General features: G+C 42.6%; 1 protein-coding gene across 1 annotated transcript; it reads right to left on the bottom strand.

Moving 5' to 3' along the window:
- Nucleotides 1–238: 238 nt before the first annotated feature.
- cgnl1 (cingulin-like 1) lies at nucleotides 239–22,929 on the bottom strand. The gene is made up of 19 exons (XM_068650442.1): nucleotides 22,763–22,929; nucleotides 18,895–20,519; nucleotides 18,362–18,456; nucleotides 16,594–16,696; nucleotides 15,826–15,927; nucleotides 15,005–15,141; nucleotides 14,597–14,738; nucleotides 14,116–14,328; nucleotides 7,983–8,189; nucleotides 7,802–7,906; nucleotides 7,578–7,730; nucleotides 6,909–7,079; nucleotides 5,631–5,792; nucleotides 5,424–5,513; nucleotides 2,278–2,361; nucleotides 1,974–2,098; nucleotides 1,590–1,698; nucleotides 1,349–1,512; nucleotides 239–1,185 (listed from the first exon to the last, which is right to left on the bottom strand). Exons 2-19 carry the CDS (start codon nucleotides 20,467–20,469, stop codon nucleotides 1,029–1,031), a joined length of 3,894 nt encoding a protein of 1,297 aa, XP_068506543.1. The 5' UTR covers nucleotides 20,470–20,519; nucleotides 22,763–22,929; the 3' UTR covers nucleotides 239–1,028.
- Between the last annotated feature and the right edge of the window lie 324 nt (nucleotides 22,930–23,253).

The following is a 23,253-nucleotide window of genomic DNA, read 5'->3' on the forward strand; positions in this document are numbered from 1 at the left end:
CAATTTGTCCGTTTCACAATGAATGGCAACCCACAAAGGTCACTCAAAATGCAGCCGCGAGTATTCACTTGCACCTACTTGGAAGAATCAATTGTCTTTCTGTAGTTTTAGGGGCAGAAAGTGATCATAGGATCACTTTTTAAGATTGGGATAACAGAGCTGAGAGGTGACCGGGAACCTCAAACTAAGGATGACTGCACCAACACTTCTGAAAAAAGAATAATATGAGACGAGCATGTTTGATAAGATGGAAGCAAGTTTATTGAAGTCACAGCAGAACAGTACAGAGAGGTAGTGGCAGGAATTAGCTTTCAACCCACTTTGCAGCCTATTGCTTCATTAAAGGGAGTGCAAATAATTCTTACAGTGATGCAACACTTTTGATTGTCAGTTTATCACATTCCATCAGGAATATTTGGGGAACACAAACAACTGATTGCCACAAAAAAATAAAGGTAAGCAGTTAATGATTTGTTCATTCAACTGAATAAGAGGCAGTTAAAGTACATTTTCTGTCAATTGCGTAATGGGAGTAAAGAAAAACTTCAGTAGAAGTGAGGCAGATATAAAAACATTAAAAAAATGTGTGTACAAAGTCCCTCCCTCATTAATGTTCCCGAAAAGCGTTAATGAAGCTAGGATTTTTTTGTTCATATAGACATGAATAAATAAAAAAAAAACTCCTTTCTTCATACGCTCATTAAAAGTACATTCCGTTTAAAAGAGTAGTATTAAAAAAAAAAAGATAATGAGACATTTGATAGAGTTATAAAAACAGAGGGAATGTCATGCAGAGGCAGTCGTGTGCAGTCCATTCAAGTTGGCTACTCATATTCTGGCCATACTTGAATGCTGGAAAATACAAACCAACTCAAAAGTATTGACACATCTCTTTCGATGACCCCGGAGCTGCTCAAATAATACTGAAGCAATTCAATGATATCCCACTGCCGAATGGAAATCATTTCAGCGCAGTCATTTGGTCCAACAGTGAAGTTCAGCGTCGTTACATTTGTTTGTTTGCTCCCCTACATGCTGAAGGTAGACAGGAGGTTGTCCTGACTGGACGAGCGCTTGTAGCTGGAAGTGGAGCTAAAGTACGTCTCCCCGTCCGTGCTGATGTCATCGTCGTCATCGTCGTCGTCGTCCAGATTGTTGAGCAGCGGTGCTGAGGTGCTCTTACGCCTGCGATGGAAAAAGACATTTGGTATTTGTGCGTGGTGGGCAAGGTGATTGTGCTTGGGGGCCACATTGCTACTTAGGTGTGCGTTCATTTTTGTTGCTTTCGATATTAAAGAGTTCCAGCCTTATTTGCTGACTGTGCTGTACGGTCACGGTTCTTCTTTACCTCATCTCACTGCGTAGAGACTTGAGCTGATTCTGCAGCTGCTCGTTTGTTTCTTGTTGCTCGTCCAAGTCTCTCTGTAGCTTCTTCTTGCTGTGCTCCAGTCTGTCGATCTCCTCCTCAGCCTCGTCCATCTGCCTCTTCAGGGCCTTCAAGCGCAGATTCAACTACGGAGCACAGGGGCATGGGTCAGAAAGGTGTGCCGGCTTTGTCGGAGTGGAGAGAGTGAGCGGGTTTGACGTACTTGGTCCTTTTGATCCTGCATGCTGTGGTGTTCTTCCTCCACTTGCATCATCACTTCTTTAACCTTCCTCTCCAGCCGGCGATTGGACAGTTGCAGGTTGGCCCGCTCCCTGAAAGACATTACGGACATTTTAATATTCAACTCATCGCCATCTGGGGAGTACGATTTTATTTTGTTTTTATTTATTGTCATCTTGTCGTTCCTCGCCCTGAGCTGTGGTGGGGTGGGACAAATCCCATTTACAGGTTGTCAGGAATTAAATTATGACTGTTATCAAGAGAACAGAACTTCTCTGCGTCTTCACTTTCAAAACTTGAAACAACCTTTCTATTTTCATCCCTTCAATCGCCTTCTCTCCACTCCCGCTGTGTACTTTGACCTCACCTCTCCTCCGCCTCCAGACGCTCCTCCAGCTCATGAATGCGATCCTCCAGCTGCGCAACCTGGCCCACTTTGCTGGACTTTTGCGAGCCCTCCAGATCAGCCAGTTTGTTCTTCAGGTCTTTGCTCTGTGGAGATCACGAAGAGGTACATGAGACTGTATGATTGTGCTCTCACACAGGAAACGGATGTTAGAATTGAAGCCATAATTTTACTAGAATGATTATGGAAAGACACATTATGGGTGACGTGATAGTGTAGTGTGAGTTTGAATCAGTCTTCCTTTAACGCAGGAGTGGGTATGTACCTGTCTCTCCAGAGCCATCTTGTCACACTCGGCCTCCTGCCGGCCAGCCCTCTCCTGCATGAGTTCATTCCTCATTTGGTCCACCTGTCAAGCCCAGACACGGTCAGGGCTTCACAATTACTGTGACACACTGTCTGCACAAACCCGATGTTGCGCTGAGTACGGTGCAAAAACAATAGAGGCCTTGAAGCGGAGAGGCGCTGTGGTAAATTGGCATAGTGGACTGTCTGGTTTAGCCGCATTGTAACTTATGCGGCGGCCTTCAATGTTGCCTCTCGATGACACAATGTTGGGAGAGGAGAACACATGCACAGCTTTGTGACCACACTTGTACCTCAAAACACTCAAATCTTTGAATGAAAATGAATCAATCTGTCAGTAATCTGTTTCAATGCAAATATCAAACATTTTTGTAGTGTCTTTTAAGTAGTAAGATATCACTATAACACCGTCGTTTATAAAATTATATACAAAAAACAAAAACAAATAAATAGGATGTCGAGAATTTGCATCATGATTAAATCAATGCAGCTCTTTCTGGTCTACTACAGCCCCAGAGTGACTAATCTGGACGTTCTGATGAATTCCCGCTTGTCGGTTTCTTGCAATTCTCAGATCCATTTTGAAATAAGTAAACAAAGTATGTCCACAAGACTAGAATCCCACTACCACCTTGTACCAATGTATTAAAAACTCTTCAGGGAGAACATAATATTATATCACCAGCACTGATTCCTTACCTCTGTTCCCAAGGGTGTCACAGAGTTACAATAATCAAAAGTAGCAATAATATGATAACGCTTAGAAACAACACAGTACCTTCATACACCCTGGCTGCACAAAAATAACATATTAAAGTGGCATAGCACATCACAAGGGTTACTTGCAATGGCAACAAAGTATGATGGGAAAGCCTAGTGAGGATAGCTTTCAAGATAAGAGCACAAACCAAAAGTGCAGTGTGAGATGCCTTTGTCTTCCTGACATGTCAGAATGTCATCGAATCGTGCATCAAAGCAATCAAATCATGCGTCAAATCAACAATACATGCGTGTGGGCAGTTTTGTTCAACTATACATTGCTTGAAATTTTAGAACGCAATCACATAAATGCTATTAGTTAGTTGGTGCTTCCCATTATGTTTCAGCATTTCGCTAATGGGTATATAGAGACAAAGTGTCTCTGTTTTAGCTGGAGTAAGTCGTGACTAATTCCCTAATGTGTCATTTCAAATGAGGATGTTGACAAGGATAATTCCCGCAATTCCAGAATCAGGTTCCTCCACGCAGGATGACCACAAGAACAACATTACATGCTCAGGGAGCCCAGTTCAAACCAACGCGCAAGATGAAAACCAATCGATTTGGCCACAAAGCTTACAATTGGTGATATTTTATGCCAATTAGCGGGTGACAGCGGGCTACTGTCATGAGCGATGGGCCCCATAACGCGGCGCACCCAGCGCGGCGCTTGGGGGGCGCTGAATCAGCAGACTGGAACGTGCGGTGAAACTAATCAGCTTTGGGAGAGGAGAAGGGGAGGTTACTCTCATTTAGACAGGAGGGAAGCACCTGGTACCAGGAGAGACGCAGGTGGTCCTCCTGCTGCCTCCATAGCAATACACACACACACACACACATGCCCACAACGCCCCTAAGTGTGTGTTAGTATGGCTAGCCATTTGATCGTGTACACTTGATACTAAGTAACACAAATATTATAGCCTGACTAACAAAATTCAGAATGCACATTTCAAGTGTTTGTAAAGTAATTTCATCAATAAATGGCACTGATGTAGATAGCTTGGTTTAAGCCTGACACACGCTATGTTGCAGGCATAGGTTTCTTAATACTGTACTAGACTATAGACCTTAAACTGGATATCAGGATATTAAAAATAACGTTCAAACACTTCGCCATAGTGTTTGCGTATGTGCGGGCGCAGTCATGCAGTCAAACACTGCAAGCTCTCAACCTCTTGGAATGAAAGCTCAAGTGTTGCCGTGACAACCGCCCTGAACCAAAGCCACTTATTTGTCTCTGCCAAGTTTTTTTTCCCCCTCGAATTGAAGGAGATTTGAAGTCTCCCCTGGATTACAAAAGTTCAAAACTCACTAGACTGAAAAGAAGCTGTCCAACTCGTCATTTTACCGTCCACGTGATTGGACCAAACAAGTACGTTACGCAACACGCAGAGACAAAAACATGGTCATCGGCTACCTTATTATAGGTACTTGAAATGTGCCTGAGTTATTTGAAAGTAATTTTGTGTTTTTAACAATTAACATCATTTTGATAATAATCAGTGTATGTGACAGCACATTTAAGGAATTCAGTTTAAATGCAGGTGTTGTGTAGTTTTTTTGTTTTTTTTCTCCAATGCATTAGAGTTCCCTTTTTTTTTTTTTTTTTTTTTTTTTTTTTAACTTTCCTATGTTTGATGTGTACGTTTTCTTCTAATTTATTGAAATCTTTATTGAGACTTGTAACAGCATTAAAAATTTAATTTCACATTTGTTAGCCCGTCCATAGCTTTTTCATTGTGTTAGCCTTAAGCTAGCAGAGTTAAAGGGAAATTTATTTAATTTTTTTTTTTGTTTGTTTTAAATTTGACTATGAAATTCAACAGTTTACAACCACCATAACCCAAATGTAATTTTTTTTTGCTAAGCCAGGCAAAAAGTCAGCCTAACACATGATATAGTATTTAGTACTAATTTAGTCTTGCTGCATGGAAGTCACAATTATTCTCAGAATCAAAAGGAACAGAACAACTTGCAAGTGAACTCTGCAGCCTGAGCCCCGCCTGCATTTTTGGACTTTAATGGTCCTTTGCAGCTGGCAGGCTGCCAAACTCACACATTACACAAGACCATCCTTACAAAGCAGCGACCTGCAGTCAGCCTGTCTGTGTGTGAATGTGCGCATGTACACTAGTCAACACGTTCATCTTGTGAGTGGGTGACATGTTGCTGTCATTCACATATTAGTAGCTAAAGACGTGATGGTAGCGGGGCGATGACATCTGGATCTCATTTACAGGTTTAGATGGAGAACAGAGACACAGCTGGGTGAACTAACATGAACATGGACAACAGGTCATTGACCCAGGTGAGTGCTTATGATGAAAATGTTCATGTGTGTACCTGCTCTCTCCCTCGGTCGAGCCTGTCCATCAGCTGGTCTCCATTCTGACGCTCCTCGTCCAAGTCCAACTCCAGCTGAGTGATTCTGTCCTGAAGAACGTGACACCCATTAATAAATTATGTACAATATCTCACCAATATTTTACAGCACTGCGTGATGATAAATGAACGTTTAAATGTGTGAACAATTCATCTGGTGTACCGCACCTCCATGAGTTTGAACTGTCGAGTCTTATCATCTTTCGAGTGAGTGTTGGTCTTCACCGCTGCCTCCAGTTCATTAACTTTGTTCTCCAACATCTTCTCATTGAGCACAGCCTCATCTCGCTCCTGCTCACAACGACGTAGATCATCCTCTCGGCGCAACAGCTAAAAGCAAGGATAAAAGAAATTTTTTTTTAGAGAAATCTTAAAATTGCATTTTTTTCTGAAAATGTATGTACCTAAATGTTGAAACGCATGAACGCAGCCCAATAACTCCGATTATATATTGTACATCACGGCACATCATAATTTTAGGAGAATCAAGTCGTACTATTGTGAGAAGATGTAAAAAAAGTCTGCTTGTAATTTTATCTAAATTCTGCCAAATTGACATGGGTGGACTGTTGGGGCATCTCAGAGCAGCTGGAAAAGCAAACTCAGGAGAGCTGAAGGAAGGAGGATGTGAATCCAGCCAGCACAGCTTTAACAACAATGATATCACAACCTTGGATGTCCTCCCCCTATTTCCTGTGCAGCCGTTGGAGGAAAAAAAAACCCGCATCAGATTGTTTTACTAATGAGGACAAAGCGCATACTAGTACATGGACCTTACCGCGGATCTCAAGGGTGAGCTCAAAGCTTGTGGTCAATTATATTCCCTTTACGGTATGTAGGTGGCAGTAACGTGCATTCAAACGGCCTTGACAACTATCCCCAAACTGAAACTTTTTTGTTTTCCACCCGAGGTTTTCACAGTGATAAATATAGCACCGTCCAGATCCACTCCGGTTTTACCAGTTATGCTGGTCACAAGTGAAGTCAAAAAAATTACTTCTATGTCTGTGGGGGTGAAGTGAACAACAAAATTACAGTTTTAGAACTCAGAATGCCTCACATGAAAATATCCTATTCCAGATGTTCCAGCATCGTTTGCGCTATTTTATCGAACTCAAAACTGGAACAGAGCGACCATGTAAATATATGCTCAAATGCCCGCCTTTGGGTGTGTAAATATTTGCTTAATACATAAAAGAATAGAAGGCCAGTGCCCTTTTAAAGAATAATTCTTCCCATTAATCAACTTCTACAATGAACAAAGGCATTCCTAACATTCTCACGTGAGAGACGAGGATGAATTTGTCAAGTGCAAATAGGGCATTGCGACAAGAGATGTTAAGAGACGCCACCTATGAAGCACAAGATGATGTTGACGGAGTGTATCGAGTCGAGATGAATCACAAGGGATGTTGTTCTGCATGAAAGCCTTGATTTGAGGTGTACCTCCTCTTGCAGCGTTTGGGCAGCCAGCAGATACTTGTCGAGTTCCTGGCCTCGCTCCTTAAGGAGCTTCTGCAGCTCAGTCAGCTCCCGTCGGTTCTTTTCCTTGTAAATGTCAATCTGTTCCTGCAGCTCCCGTGTTGAGGACTGGGATGCGTCCACGATGTCGTTCATCTGTGGGCACAAAGAGCAGACAACAGGTCAAGTTAAGTTCACCTGTAAAGGTTCCTTGCTTCCTTCCTCGTTTCCTTCCTTGACTTAATTTAAAAAGTATTGCTACTTTTTTCACCCGTTCAAAAGGTTTATGTGGAAGTGAGAATTTGAATTGTTTGTATTGTTTAGATTCCGCAATACTGTCAGCCTGAATGAGTTGATCTGATATAACGACAAAAAAGTGTTTTCTGGAATTTGTCCATCGGTGAGAAAAGTCAATCAGGTGGAACAAGCGCAGCATTCACTGAGAAATTCTTGTTGTGAAAGATGCAACAGATTGAAAAATTTCAAGCACGTGTGGACCTGCAACATTTCAAAGCAACCGCTCTGCTCTTCATGGACAGAGGATTTGAGAAAAGGACCATTACCCTCAAGGTTGTAAAAGTATAACATGTTACTCAACAAATCCGTAAAGTCATTTTACAGCTGTAACTAAAATGCTGGGAGAGAAGCACATGCCTCTTTCTGAAGTTTCTCCACCGTTCGGTCCAGCAGCCGCCTTTCGTCCTCAATGTCATTCTTCATATTCTTAAACTGCTCCTTCTGTAGCTTCTCCTCTTGAAGACGCTCCTCCAACTGCTTGTGCTCACCGCTCATCTTGGAAAAGTTCCGCTAGCAAAGCACATATCACATCATCCGAAAGTCAGATTTGCCTTAGAGCAACCAAATTGAGAATTGCTCACCTGTACATCTTCAAGTCGTAACGTCAAAGCTCGGTTAGCACGAGACATTTCCTCTTCTTGCTCCTTGATTTCATTTAAAGACTCTTCCAGCTGCTTCTTCTCTTTCTGTAGAAGTGAAGTTCAAAAATTTGATGACACTCTTCAGGCTCTCGGTCACCACGGGCGAACGTTTGGGCGTCACCTCCATCCGTGCGACTCGGTCTCCCAGCCTGCTCTCCTGCAGCTTAGCCTCATCGATGATGCGGTTGAGTTTGGCCACTTCGTTTTCCAGCTCTTGCGCCCGCTTGCGCAGCCGTTCCACCTCTTGGCTCAGACGATCCGCTTGGCCCTCCAGCGTGCCCTTAGCTGCCTCCATTTCAGCCTTCTCTTGGACGACCGCCGTGCTGCTCTGGAAGTGACGAGACAAGATGACTGACTGGCTTCAGCACACATGAGGCTCACAAGGTGAAAATGTGACTCTTGATGTGAAATGTGAAACTCCTTGAAATATTTTGTTGATTTGATATGTGGCTTGAATATGTTTGTACACGAAGCTGACAGAGAGATGAACAAAGATGCATTACGCTCCATGCAGAGTTAAAATAAACAACCTGACGGAATGACTTGAGATTTGTGCTTTTGCTCACAACTCCTGGACCATGTTTTCTGAAACTGTTATCATGAGCGTGTGATGGAACGCTGTGCATAAAATAGGAGTGGCAGGTGGAAGTAAGTTTACAAGAGTTGGCTGACAACAGCAGTGCAAATGCAAATCTTACACCGGTAGACCAGATAAGTGGTTTCAGTCAAGTTGACAGCTTGGTTAGATAGGAGGCTTAGTGAGATTTGATCGGAAGCAACACTTTGTGTCATTTGGGTGGAATGTCAAGGAACAGGTTTGGGAGTTCGCTGTTTATCTCAGCTCTGCTCAGGGCCCTCATGTGCGCGCCCAACCACCATCGTAAATATTCCACAACAGAACATATAGGTACATACAGTAAACATGTTTGATAGATGTATGGAACGTTATGTTCTGTCATATTGTTTACCATGCAAGGAGAAGTAGTTATGGTCTACCCTGTCTGAACTTATTAAACAAGAAATTGCTCAATGGAGATGTGGGAGTGATTTTTGAAGATAACATGAGACATATCTGCTTAAGTGAGATCATCGCAATGTAACAGACTGTTTTTGTCAACTCTTCTTGAAGCCTTAAAGACTCCATTTAGGGCTGCCTGTTGACATAACTTATGATCCGATTTTAATTATTAGACGAACGGTGCCAAGTATGTCAGCGCCGATACTGCGTGTGTGTGTAATTGTGCGTGCATGCAAGTACACTTATGATAGACACCTTAGTTTTCAGTAATAACAGAAATAAATAGATACAAACAAATTCTAAAAAGAAAAATCATACAATGTGTTATCCAGATTTTTTTTTCTCTCACAGTGGACATGTTCAAGTTCTTACTCTAAAACAATTAACATCCCTATTTTGGCACATTTTGGTTTTATGCCATGAAATTGTTCTACTGTCAAATATACCTTGGCTCAATAGCTTTTGAATACAGCAATAGTATCGTATTGTAGTTATAGTACATTTCTATAAGGACCGTGGAGTTTCTGTTGTAACCTAAAACTTCAATCTTCAACCATTAATATCCTGAGTTGAAAGGCCCCACTCATCACGCTGCCGCCACTTGAATAGACACATTTCTTCTGTCGGGCAGAAAAGATGACACACAGCTTCACTGCTGACAGGCCAGTCGGGCCAGTTCTCCAAGTCACCGTACAGGAGCCCGGAGATCCACTGGTGACATTTTTTTCAGATGTAAATGTGCATTGCAAACATTGCTAAACTTATAAGAGAAGTGCAAACGTTCAACCAGTCTAAGCAAAATATCTTAGAATCTCTCCAGGTTTGCTTTTTTAATTTTTTTTTTAACAACTTTAAGAATCAATGGCAACCTATAAAACAGTCACAGCTCATGATCACAGCTGTAAGAGAGATTGGCTGAAGGTAAGTTCCAAAAACTGATACGGGCAGTGTAGCCTTGTGCACACAAAGTACAGCACCAGCAGTTCATTGGCCCAATTCCCACACTGTGTTGAATCAACTAACCACTGACCTGTAAAGTGACAGGTCACTGAAAGGACTGCTCTCATACACACTAGACGGCCTCAAGATTAGGTTCACATTTAAAAATCGAATAGGATCCAATACAAGGGCAACATTAAAAATTCCGGCTTTACAAAAATAAAGGTCAGTCAGGGTTGACACGGTCAGTAAAGTATTAATTGAACAATGGTGTTTATAATTGTGGTTTTAATTTGCTTTCTTCGTCATGATGATAAAGAGTTAATAATTAAACACGCATTCCTCAAGCTTACCCAGCAATCACTGAGGGATTAGTCGTACTAAATAAACAGTCCCATAACAAGACGTATGATTTGTTACTCTTGAAATCCAAATAAAGCGAGTGCCAACACGTGAAACATCAAAATATTACCAATGACTATTGTGTCGTTACGTGATAAGGACTGAAAATCTTTTTTCATCTCCACAAATCTCCCTCTTCTTATTTCACTCGGGACTTGTATATTCAAAGTGTTTGTACAAAGTTGTACATTAACTGACTTTGTGCAGTCTTGCGTTGCGAGTTGTGAGCCATTAAATCGTGTTGCTATTCCCAGCGATTCAATGCCCAGCAGCACTTCTCGTTAAAACTGGACTTAAAATGCAATCATTCTGTAATAGCAATATGAAAAGAAAAACAACAACATCATTCATAGAGCAATAAAAAAAAAGCATGCTTGTCTGGTATTAGGAAACCAGACTCTTAAAACATTTTAACGACACCAATTGAAACGTTTCACTACTGGTTGTGTGAAAATGCATCACATGTTCGATTACACTGCTTTTGTTTTCCATGATGACAAGCTGTTTCCAGTTTTCTCATTTCCTGTTAGCGTGAAGTACGTTGACTGCTGAGCAGGAAGCTCCCAAACGCATGATTTCCTCCGTTCGGAGGCAGCTGCAACAACATGCTAACTGTTAGCAAATCGAGCAAGCTACAAAGTTACTACTCTTTTGCTTCACAGCACTAACATGACAGTTATTGTACTTCCTGGATAGCCATTTGGGCAATAAAGTTTGTCACGACAAACAACATGGTAACCCAGATTAACCGGAGACCAGAAGCTAATGGAAGAGGCTCTATTAGTTATGATTGCAGGTGTTCAACTTAATACGCTATAGACTACTTTTCCAGGTTGACGAGGACAGTCGAGCCAAAGATCAACCAAGACATCAGATTGTCATTCATTATTTAAATAATTAAATATTCTAAATAGAACTGGCAATAGATGCAAAGTCCAAACATCAATTCAAAAGCATAGTCTGAGTCACGTTCTATTCATAAGAAATAGAAGCAATGACTTCTATTGTTTGAGTTTGGTCTCCTAGGACAGGAGGACAACAACAAGACAAAATATTCTTGCCAGTGGCTCATTTCACATGGGCCTGACTTTTAAATGATTCTGCAAAAAAATTATCTGGGCTGCTTCTTTTCTGATGTACAGTACAGCTTTTGAAGGATGTAAATATTCCCCAAAGTATAAAATCTCATTTCCTGATACGCCCGTCAACAGTGACAGTCCGTCCACTGTTTCCTCGCTCCTCCACGCCACCGTCACCTGCTTATTAATCAACTCCTAAAGCAACGCTGGAAGCGACGGCGCTATCATCAAACGCACAGACTCATGCCGGCCCCTTTTGAGGGGAGGCTTTTCTCCAGACTGAGAAAGTTTGATGATCAGACAGTGAAAGTTCAGTTCACACCCTTCGAGAGTTGACTCAAGAGGCGGGTGAAGATACCAGCGAGGACACAACTGGCTGCAAAATGAGCTAAGCGACAGCACAGCAGATATAAGAAGTCGACATGATCCTGTTCAACAATGAATCCATATTACAAACAAGACAGATCAGGGTTTACTGTTCCAAACTGTCATACGTTTGTACGACATAAGAACTAGGACATAAAAATGCGATAGGGAGTAGGCCTAATTTTCTTAGACTACATCTGAGATGCATTAAATGCCCAAACAGAAACTGTAGGACCCCACAGAGACAAATTGAGAAGGAGCCCCAGGTCACAAAGCTTGAGTTGAATGAAGCGGGTCTATTGGGTACACATTCTCCACTTTGACCTTTGACATTCCTGGAAGCAAACCAGTCTCTCCACTCTCCGCACCTCACCCGTCCGTCCACATTGCTTGCATACCAGCAGCGCATGCTGACGCCAAAGGCTCTCATTCCAAAAGTGCACACGTTTTCAATTACAGAGCGCCGAGAGCTCAGGCGGGACTCCTGAAATCGAGTTCCGATCCATTTGAGAGAGCTCTGATGACGGTTTGGTAAGCTTCATCAAATTCCACACATTTCTGCTGATGGAGAACACAAAGCGCCTTTCAAGTAAAAGACACAAAACAGAGCCCTCACCTCCTTTCAGGGGCTTGGCCTTGCAGTCCCCTTTCTACAGCACACTGACCCACTTATTGAGACAGTCCCAACCCCCGCTGGTGTTATTGTGTGAAACAAACTCATCATTCATTTTCACTCGAGCTTCACAATTGCCCCCGCTCTCTCTTTTAGGCCTTTTAGAGGGGGCACAGCGCAAACTGGGGAATGGATGCTCATTAGATTAGTGATGGCTTGCCATTGCAATTACCTTGCAGACGTAGAAATTTGGTGCTCCACTTTCCTGTACGAGGGATCTGATTGTCACCCCAAAAGAGGTGGGCCGCACAAAAAAGGAGGCAGTTCGCACTCATTCCCCTCAAACTAAGTTAAAGTATGTAAGGCTAGTTCAATCATCTTAATGTCAAGCAATTAACACCATATCTAAAACGTCCAACATGATCTGTTGATCAAACTGTCAGCATAAAAAAACAGCATTTGGTCTTTCTTCCACGGAAGCCAAACAAGTGACTCGATGCCGAGTAAATATTAACACTTAATGTTTTGTCATTTTTGGCTTTTTTTTGTTGTTGTTGTACTGTCAAGCTAGTTTGCCAGATCAACATCAACAGATTGAAAAAAAACAAAAAACTATATACTGTATACTATAAACAGAACAGTCAGCTTGCTGACCGAATCATGTTGCAACAATTATGTCCATCCTGTCAGCAAGCTCACGCAATTTGCTGTTTGCAAGTAGATTGTCTGCTTGCGTTTATTTTATTAAAAAAATAAAATAGGGACCTTGACCAATACGCATTTCTCACATCTACCTAACACAATGAAAATGACATTCAATGGAAAATCTTTGATTTTCTTCCTTTCTGGTAAAATAGGGATGTCTCAAAGGCATCTTAAGGTGAGACTGACTGGAGTGAGGACAATACTGCAAGCACACAAAAGGAAAGCCCCTAATGAGCAAGCAAGTTCGATCTTAAAAGAAAGGCAAACAATGACTTCATCTTCCGAAATGTTAACAAAAGCGGTGAGGAAAGACCCTTGATGGCAAACTCCCCCGGGACGTGGGGCGTGCAGTACCTCTGGACAACAAAGGAACCGTGCGCACTGGTCAGTCTGCTATACCCCCCCCCAGCAGCACCCTCAGGAAGTCGATCACAAGGACAACTTCCACCCTTTGAGAAAAACAGGACGCACAGCGTCGTACTGAGACGCACTGGAAACAATGTTGCCACACACCCCTCCTCCAAACTTCACTAAACCTGTGCACGGTATAAAATTTCCTCTATTTGTTTTTCGGAGATATGGACTGTTTTATCACTTGTAATGTTTTCAAATTCTGAGTCATGAGGGAGGCCGACATGTGGGGGTTATCAAGAGGAGGAAATATATCGCCGCATCCCCTTTACTCTTTGGAATCATTTCAATGGCATTGCAACTCCCAATTCCAAAATGTTTCATTAAAAACTGAACTTTTTTACACTGAGGCACGCCCATTTACACACTACAGAGAGCAAAAGCACGAATGTTTGTTGTTATGCTGGGTGCTGCTTGGCAAGCTGATAAAATAACACGGCAGGCGTAATAATTACTGTTGTGATGCAGCAGATGCGGAAGAAGCCATCTGCTTTATTTACACTACCGAAACAAATGGTGCTTTGCTGGTTAAATAATGAAGCTTTTAAAGAGGGAGTCAATTCGATTATTTTCGTTGCAATAATCTGTTCTATACGCTGCGGCGGTGTTATTAATACTGTGCTAGTGGAATATTTGAATGATGTCAATGAAGCAGAAAACTTCTTTTGATCAATCTCACAGGGCGGCCATTTTGGAATATCACGGCTTGTTGTACGCTTACCTGCTTGGTCTCCTCCAAGGACCTGTGCAGCCGACTGATCTCCTTTTCATACTTCTCCTTCATCTTGTCCATCTCCTGATCGTGAGCGGCCACTTCCGCCTTCAGGGCCCCCTTCAGAGCCGTCAGCTCCCTTTCACGCTTCCTCAGAACATCCTCCTGCTCTTCCTTGGCCACAAGAACTTCTTGCAACTCCATCTTCAGTTGCATTATGTCCTAGAAAAACAAATGTTTGGACTATTGGCACTATCTTGACTTGCGAAAACGCAGAACATTATACTTGTAAGACTTTTCAAGTCTCATTTCATGGAAGCGTCTACTAAATATGATGTAAAAATGCAATTGCCGCAGATTCAATTATGTCTTAGTGTTTTTTTCACTACCAGTGTCACTTTTTTGCCCTACTAGTAAGCAAGCATCAGCTAGTCGTTTTAGTTGAAGCTGGATGATGGGCTCAATTCCCTTAGGCTGAACACCCCCTTACCGCCATGATGGCCTCTCTCTCGTCATCACCAGCAGTTGTCGTCTTGGCCGTGTCCAGCTCGTCGTGCATCTCCGATAACTGGTCCTGCAGGTCTCGGATCTCTGTCTGGTATTGCTCCCTCTCCATCTTCACCTGGAACAGCCTGAAACGCCACGCAACACGTCACAACACACAGCAGCCGGCCCACACGCCACATGTAACAGTTGTTCACACATGGCAACAGCAGCACCTGTGCCGAGTCTTAAATTCAGGGTTGATGTCAAATGACATGTCACGAATGTCTAAATTGCTTCCAAGGTGATGTGAAAACGCTCAGAAAAACTATTATACAACTGAGCAACGTCAACTGTTAAAAACATTTTTTAAAAAATACACGTTGGTGGAGGTGTGCATCCTTTGAGTTCTTACTCTTCAAGGGTGCTCTGGAGTTCAGCCTCAGTTTTGGCCAGTTTTTCCTTCAAGCTTTTGCACTCATCTGTAGTCCGGTCTAGTTCCCGCTGCAGCTCCTTCAATCTTGAAGCCGCCGTGCTGTCCGTCTTGTTTTTCTGACAGACATACACACGTCAAGGACAAAATTGCTGGCACCCCTCTGTTCATGAAAGAGGAACCCAAAGTGGTCACTGAAATAACGTGAATCTGACTAAAGTAATAAATGAAAATTAACTAATGGAAAACTTATCTGAACAATATGTGAAATTGTAGTCAAGGAACACCAAGCTGTTTGGGGCGGCTCTTAAAGGCTTTATCTTTAACGTGCTTGTTTATAATTTTATTTATTGATTTATTTTGCTTCTCGTGGGCCATGTTTAAGGTGGTACAGACCTTGTCATCCAACAGTACAGTAAGTACTCATTGTGCTTTAAATAGGCAGTACGACTTTATAAAAGTGTAGACACCTTGGTTGAAAATGTCACAATGGTCAAATTATTTTTAACCTTTTCTCAAGGCACAACCATTTTTTAACATTTAATTCTGCATTCAGCATTATCTGATTGACATTGGGCAATTGTCATTATTCAAGTTATTATGCATTAAAAGAGGGCGGCCAACAATTTTCTCCATGCGTGAACACACAATGAGGGTCCATACAAATCTATTCTCGACTGCTCATTGTTTGCTTTCGCGGAAGCAGCCTCGAAGTTCAGAACAGGTTTGATTGTGAGATGCCCAATAAATCTGAAGTTACACAACCCGTTGATCAAAGAGGAAATAGACAAAGTTTTTGTTACCATTCTTTGTTCTTGAAGTTGTTGTTTCAGTTCGGCCATTCTTTTCTCCAGTGCAGTGTTTTGCTCCTGCAGGGCTTTGGTTTGTGCAGACAGGCCCAAGGCCTGATAGAAGAACACAACGTAAACTTTTTTTGCTTTGACATGCTTTGATCTACAAGCGCTGCATGGTGGCAGGGAACTCAACTAAGCTAACCTCATCAAGATTGGCCTTAAAAAAATGGCCTTAAGGCATTAATGGCAACTCCCAGTTGCAGTTACTGTCAGGTTAAATATAAAGCAAAAAAAAATCCACCTATACACTGTGTACTTTAAAACAACTCTAAAATCTGCTAGCTTCACGCTAACGCATAATGAGAAACTCTATAGACGGGCTAATCACTAGGGTAGTGTTGCAGTGTTATAGCTAAGAAACACAAACAGTGCAGCAACACTTGTAAACAGAAAATATACACAGCCGCCACTGTGGCTTACTGAGCAGTTTCGATTGGCCCAATGTACTGTATATAGCATGTACAAGCATATATGGATTATATTTAATGGTGCAATTAACATAAAACATTCTCTATAAGGAAAATAGTAGTTGCTCCTCCACCCAAAAAAAAATAAAGGAATTGTAAAATTATAATAAACCAAAAACAAGCGAGTTCACAGGTGCCAAAGCGAGACTATGCAGTCCATTGTATATTGTTGCTATTCCTGCACAGTCAAACCTTTAATACTAGACAGCCGATAGAAAAAAACAAAACAGAAGCTGGAACAATATCTCACTTTTTCATCAGGAGGGCCTGCCGTGGCTCGAGATTTCAGCGTTTGAATCTTCTCAAAGACCAGGTTGACCTTTCTCTTGGTCGTTTCATCATTATCGGTGCTACTGCAGACAAAGACATGCACAGACCAGTCAGCAGAGTGTACAACTGAAACTCTGTTTTGCGGATGATGCTGGCGATTCTGGGAATAGAGATCAGTCATTCCCGGCTTAGAGAAGGTCAGGAAGGTCATGCTGCTTTGATCTGACACCTCAGTGCGCAAATAGTCTCGTTCAAGCCTCGAACGCAACTATGTTGCATCATGATTTAATAAATGCTTGCGGGATGCTGTTGAGGAGTCGACGTAAATTGTGGCTATAAGCAGCTTGTGTATAATCATGCTTATTGTTTGTTCTCTTTTTGTGTGTTGGATTAAATGAATTAAAAGAGTGCCAGCGGCTGTGTCTATCCTGAAAACGATCCAAAGGTTGGACATTCTCTGTCCTTTTTTGTGGATTCTTTCCTACTGGCTCATTTCTGCATGGAATTGTGCGTGAGAGGTTGTGCTTCAAACTTTTTTGTAATTGAATTAAATTGGTCGTTGCACCCCTAAAAAAATAGATTATCTCTTTGAACAGCCCAAATCAGTTCTAACGAGATTGTACATTTTCAAATATGTGGTGTTAAACATGAAAATCCTAAATGACACAGTGCCGTGTTGGAATCCTATTTTTTTTTTGTTTTGTTATCACAATTCCGGAAAGCAACAATGAATTCCACCGCTTTACAGGTCATATTTTGTGTGTCTGTAAATTTTAGTGGATGAAAAGTATTTTCTGGCGAAGGCTTTGGGAGGATCCGCTGTCCCTTGGAAAAGTGAGCGGAATGAAAAGCTTCAGAATCAATCAATCGAAAGCTGCACCACTTTCTAATGACAACAATGGTGTATTATTTTTTTAAATGAGGTCGGCGACACACAAACGTTCTTTCAAGCGCTCTTCTCCTCCCACAGATGACTTCCATTATACATCCACAACTCCTGTTGGCGTATGTTTGTTTTAGCGGCCTTGAGAATGTACCTCGGGTGCAATCTCAGCACTTCCATCTGGGTTTCCTTTGTCGTTCTCTGACTCCTGACCTGTACCTCCGACACACCCAAACAGTTTCCTGTTCTTTTTCGAAACGACCATTCGTTGTGCCAACAACCGCAATAAAATTTTGTCCCAAAAAATCCGTAAAATCTGAACAGTTAGATCATGTGGACATTTATGTTGCCACAATCTGGCTTTCATTTGCTGCCTCTCGCAGCTCTTGCAGAAACAATAACCGCCGTATCGATTAGACTGGGAAATATTTTTCTTCTTCTACTCAGTTTAACCTTCTGCTTTCTTCTTTTGACAGCCGATACGTGTCAGATTACAGACGCAAACACAGAGGCTTACCCTTTGATTTACACTAAGGCTGAGAGAAAACACTGAGGCAAAGTGAGGTTGTGAAAAAGAAAAAAAATCCACACAGCTGGATTGTCTGGCTGGGTGGGTGGGTAGAAGAACACATTCCTGCACTTTTATCAAACAGTCCAGCTCCCATGAAAAAAAAAAAAAAGAAGACTCCACTAACTCTCACTGAACAACTTTCTCCCAACATGATGCATGACCTAAAATGTAACATTGGGCTGAATTTGTGGTTGAATTTAGTACGAAAAGATCCAATAACTTTTGTTTTCATAGCACCGTTCAGTCGTGAAAAGAGGGAGTAAAGCAGAACGAGGTCAAGCTGTAATAACTCACCCGTCCTTTAGGTAATTGAACAAAATTTGCTTTGCTGTCTCTTCGTGTGTTTGTTGTGAAAGCTCCTGCTGACCTTTCAGGAGATCTGGTGTTGCCTGAATGGGACAGGAAATGAGAGAATGATCAGAGCGTGATGACAGCGATGTCGGACTGGTTTACGACAGACCTTCATTTACTGCAACAAACATAAATCAAAATGGCCATTGTGTCAAATTGTGTTCCTGATTGCATATCAATAAAATGGCGGAGCGCCGTTTATTCTGGGTCAGCGACCTGAGACAATCTTCATCAATCTTATGTTTGTGAAACTCTCCTCGATTAAAAACCCTGTATAGTGAATTCAGAGATGCGTTTACAAACACATAATACATGTTTGAAATGTGGAATGTTTGAAATTTGAAACAAAGGATATGCATTTGTTTTTTTGGTTCCACTTCACACTACCGGAAACACAAATGCTCCAAATCATTTGGAAATGAACTGATGGAAACGGGGCAAAGGTAAAACCTACTATAGTGTTAGGGTGATATTACCTGTACATCAGTGTCTGCGCTGACTTTTTTTCCACCAGTTGCGGACTTGGATAAAGATGTTGACAGCTTGCCTGTTGATGACGCACTGTCCACTGAGTCTCGATTCTTGAGTGTGACATCTGCAGAATGGCTTTGGTGGCTTTTTTGGTATCCCTGGATGTAGCCTACACCTTTAGACATGGTGCTCTGGGGAGATCCAGGGGCACTTGTGACTCGAGATGTTGCTTTGGGGCTGATCATGAACCAGGGGTCCTGATTACCAGCTGCCCTCTCCATCCGGAGCTGCGAAGGCCGCAGGACGTGCTCCATCGATGTGCCCCGACGACGACTCGTTTCATCAAGGGGTCTTGATCCTTCCACCCAGCCGAAGGCGCTATCCACACTGTGTGAGCGTGTCCTATCTTCTGGACTGATCCGGTTTCTTCGCCCGGCCCTTCCACGCCGATGGTAGCTGCCGTCTTTGCCGTCAAACTTCTCAATAAGCTCATCGACACCGGGAATGGAGCCCTTGTCAATGTCTCTGCCCGACCCAGGCACGAAAGGGATGTAGCGGCGGTTCTCGTGACGGTTGATGGTGTCCGCGTAAAGCGCATCAAGGCTGTCATCCGCATAGGGCTTAGAGGTGGAGGAAGACGAGGAGTGGCGTGAGCGGGAAGACAACTGAAGAACAGGACCGCTGGAGTCAGACCTTCTCAACGGAAGGACATCGGGCTCACGGTGTTTGCGATCAAGGCTGGAGTTGGCACTGCTCACTGAAGTGGGGGACTTGTACTGGGCTTTCTTCTGCTCACTCGTGGGACTGGACACAGTGGATGCCTGGGTATGACTTTTGAGTGATGACTTGGACTGAGGTGACGTCTGGTTGCTGAGGCGAGGTTTGGACTGCGGCTGAGCTAATTGCGGCTTGGGCTGTGGCTGGGAATGCTGGGTTGGACCCAAAGACTGAGAAGGTAATTTGGAGTTTTGGTATGATGTCTCAGCCAAGCGCGGAGACGGAGGCTGAGTTTTGTTCGATTGCGCAGGAGCTTTGTTCCGATCTAGGCTAGAAGACCTGTTGTGGTATGGTGTGGAGACAGTGGATGTGGACTGAGTTCCGGTCTCAGCAAGAGAAAGCGGCCTTGAAGGTGGACTGTTAAAGTTCAGAGAATTGGTCTCTGGATCATAGGGCTGCAATATCTCGGGATGCCTCTGAAAGTTCAGAAGCGCTTGCGCTTTCCTTGCTTGTGTATCTGCAGAGCCATTTTGAGAGGCAGCGTACTGCATCATCTGAGATCTATACTCCTCAAAGGGGCTCTTGGGCCCACCCTCCTTGTCTCCTCGAAATTCATACTCATGGTAGTTTTCAATAAAAGAGCCTTCTGTTTCAATGTAGCCATTGCTATCAGGGTCAATAAAGGGCTGAGGACCTCTGTCCTGGTTATTCAGAACCACATAGGGATGTCCATCTATACCCTGGACTCTGATGCTCAGACCGTATGTCCCGCCATTGCCGTAGGGTCGAGAGGAGCGAGATGCTTGGGTGTAACTCTGCTGTGGTCCACTAGTAGGAATGCCCGTCACTCTGTAGGACTCCATCAGGAATGCAGAAGGAAAATAAATCCCTCTCCCTGGATCAGGTGCCCTCCCTCTAGAAGAATTAGAGAGAGTCTATTAGGTGGAAATGAGAGACTGTTTAATTCAATGTTTTTTTTTCTTGCTCCACAGCCAGACACTCATGGAGCATTAGCTGAATTTAATTCTTCGTGTTTTCCATTCTGGAAAGAGTGTTACTTCCCTGAAAATCTGTGACTCAACATGAGCCACACGGGACCAGGTACACTTTAACAAAGGGTTTGCATATCTGTGACTAACACACTTGCTATGAAACAATGACTATAGTTATCAAGTGCGAAAAGAACAGATTGTACCGGACAAAAAAGGATAACACACTGATATTAGTTCATGTGTGTACAGTAAAAAAAACACAAATGTAAAATCTGTTTCCCTTTTCATTTACAATAAGGGACAAGTTTACAAAAATTTACAAATGAGCATAATAAGTAACAAAAACACTGTAATAAAAAAACAAAAGGATGTTGCTCAGAAAAATGTATGCCTGTAAAGGCTGAAACAGACAAAGGCATCAGCAAGCACCACATGTTGCTGTGGACAATGGCTTTCAGCAAGTTCCTGTTTGTCTTGCTGATAATGTGATGGACACCTGATGCAACAATATAAAGACGATGGGCCTGGAAGAGGGCTCTGATAAGGATGACAACAAAGGCCAAGGCAGGATACGTCACACTACGGGTTTAACAGGCCAGGACAGACTAATGGCCGACACCCTTTGTTTCAAATCTGTACATTGAGCAAGTGGGTGGTCAATGGAGGATGTTTACTGTAAAGCTAAATCTTATAATGGACGGGTCAAGAATCACACCCACATCAGCAAGCTCTTGGTGACGGCAACAAAGGAAAAACTCCCTCTAAGAAAAAAACCTCGCAGAGAAACCGGGCTTTGTCCGCCTAGTTGTCCAACTGTCTTCCTTGGCTGATAGATTTGAGAAGGAGAGACAGAATAGAGGAGCAGAGGATAGCTAGAGGGATCAAACAAGACTGAGTGGTTGAGTAGCAATGAAACAAATAACGTTTCCAAGTGCTTTTTATATATAATTTTTTATTTACCATAATGGCAAGAATTTGCACACAAGGGCCCTCCTGATGCAGATGATGATACGCCAATATGGCGAACTGCTGCTGTTAAGCCTCAACTATTGTTGAGAAAGATTTACTCAATCGCATTTTTTCTTTTTTGTTTTGCGTTAAGTACGGGTCGCTGTATTGGCATCCTCCACAAGTACCCAATACCTCAAAATAAGGTCATCGTCCATCCCTAATAATCTCAGTTAACCCATTTATTGTATTTATGATAGCATTAAAAAAAGCATGATTTTATTAGACAACTTTGTAAATTGGGTTTTGGGTCATGTGGCCATTTTCGCACGAGCGCTACAGAAATTTTGAGACGGTTCTGAGTTTTGTTTAAGTGTGTTTTTAAAACCTCAAATGTGTGTCAAGTATGTGGAATGGGTAAATCAGTTTTTAGCAAATACGAAAGGTGGAAAAGACAGAAAAATGAAAGTCTTAATGCCCTAAGAATAAAAGCTAGTAGCACCAAATGTTTGCACTAGATGTTGTTCTGCCTTCACCACAGGGCCCAGGTTAGGGTGTCAAATCCTTGCTTTTGATCTGACAGAGCACAATTTTATCTCCCCGTGGGAATTCCTTGTGAAGTGTGAGGAGGCCTGACCATGCTGATAACCTGCTAAACCCACATGAGGAAAACAAAAGCTCTGTAATCGGCGCCATTTGGAGTAGAACGTCAAAAGAAAGTAGAGCTGAATCACTTAAGACCACGGGCCAGCAGGGATTTACACTCTGGGAAAATATTAAAAACTTACGTAACCTCATTGAGACTTGCTTATTGGCAGAGGTGGCAAATGTAGAGATCCGCTTAATTACACGCAGTGAGAAAGTACTTTTACTTCGTTACTTCCCACCACCATTGTGAGTGTAAAAATAAAAATATATAAGTATTATGTTAGGCAGAAACTCTTAAGTCAAACAGTACATAAATGAGCATTATTTTGATAGCTACCAACAATTCCCACGACTGACGGACGCACTTGGAGCACATCGCTACTGGGTGCAACAGGTGGCTCAAAAGTACTCGGAGAACTAACTGCTAGTGAGCTAGTTTTAAAAAATGCCATTAACGGCATCGAAAGTGAGCGAAACTGCTCGAAATTGCCTTTTGATGCTACTTGTTGATTTTGTTCGCCCTCAACAAACGAGTAGGAACATCATTGGAAAACATTAGCTTACTTACCACTCGCAGTCGTCCGTCCGAAACTCCTTTTGCCTGGCGTTTTAAATAACTATAAAAATATCGTTATTCAATATCAATGTGGAAAGCGAAGTTGCCGTTTTGTCAACTTTTGTTTATCGCAGTGCTGCTTACTGAAGGAGATAGTTTGAGGAGGAGGAGGAGGACGCTTGCAGCTTCGAAACCGGCCCGCCCAGCCTGCAGAAAGGAGCGCACCGACCCGCCCACCGGGGTCCCTGAAGCAGGCCGGTGGTCCAAGAGCACCACCACAAACTGGACCGACTGGACCAGCCTGGATACATGAAACCATATTTAACACTTTACATGACAGTTACATTTAGTCAACTTTTCAAAACTGGACTCATAAGTGGATTGGCCCATTTTTCACCCCTCACGTAATACACTCAACAAACGTTTGTTGAGTGTATTACGTGTTATACGTATACTTGTACATTTCAGTTTTGTGATTTTCAAAATATTGCATCATTAAGATG

The sequence above is a fragment of the Syngnathus scovelli genome, chromosome 4 (genome assembly GCF_024217435.2).
Source record: "Syngnathus scovelli strain Florida chromosome 4, RoL_Ssco_1.2, whole genome shotgun sequence".
Classification (NCBI taxonomy): Eukaryota; Metazoa; Chordata; class Actinopteri; order Syngnathiformes; family Syngnathidae; genus Syngnathus; species Syngnathus scovelli.

Coding starts and splice junctions, on each gene's coding strand:
- cgnl1 (XM_068650442.1), bottom strand. CDS start 20,469: ATGGAGTCCTACAGAGTGACGGGCATTCCTACTAGTGGACCACAGCAG. Junction 2,099..2,277: donor AGATGGCTCTGGAGAGACAG/GTACATACCCAC, acceptor TGATCTCCACAG/AGCAAAGACCTGAAGAACAA. Junction 1,186..1,348: donor TCTCTACGCAGTGAGATGAG/GTAAAGAAGAAC, acceptor TTTCCATCGCAG/GCGTAAGAGCACCTCAGCAC.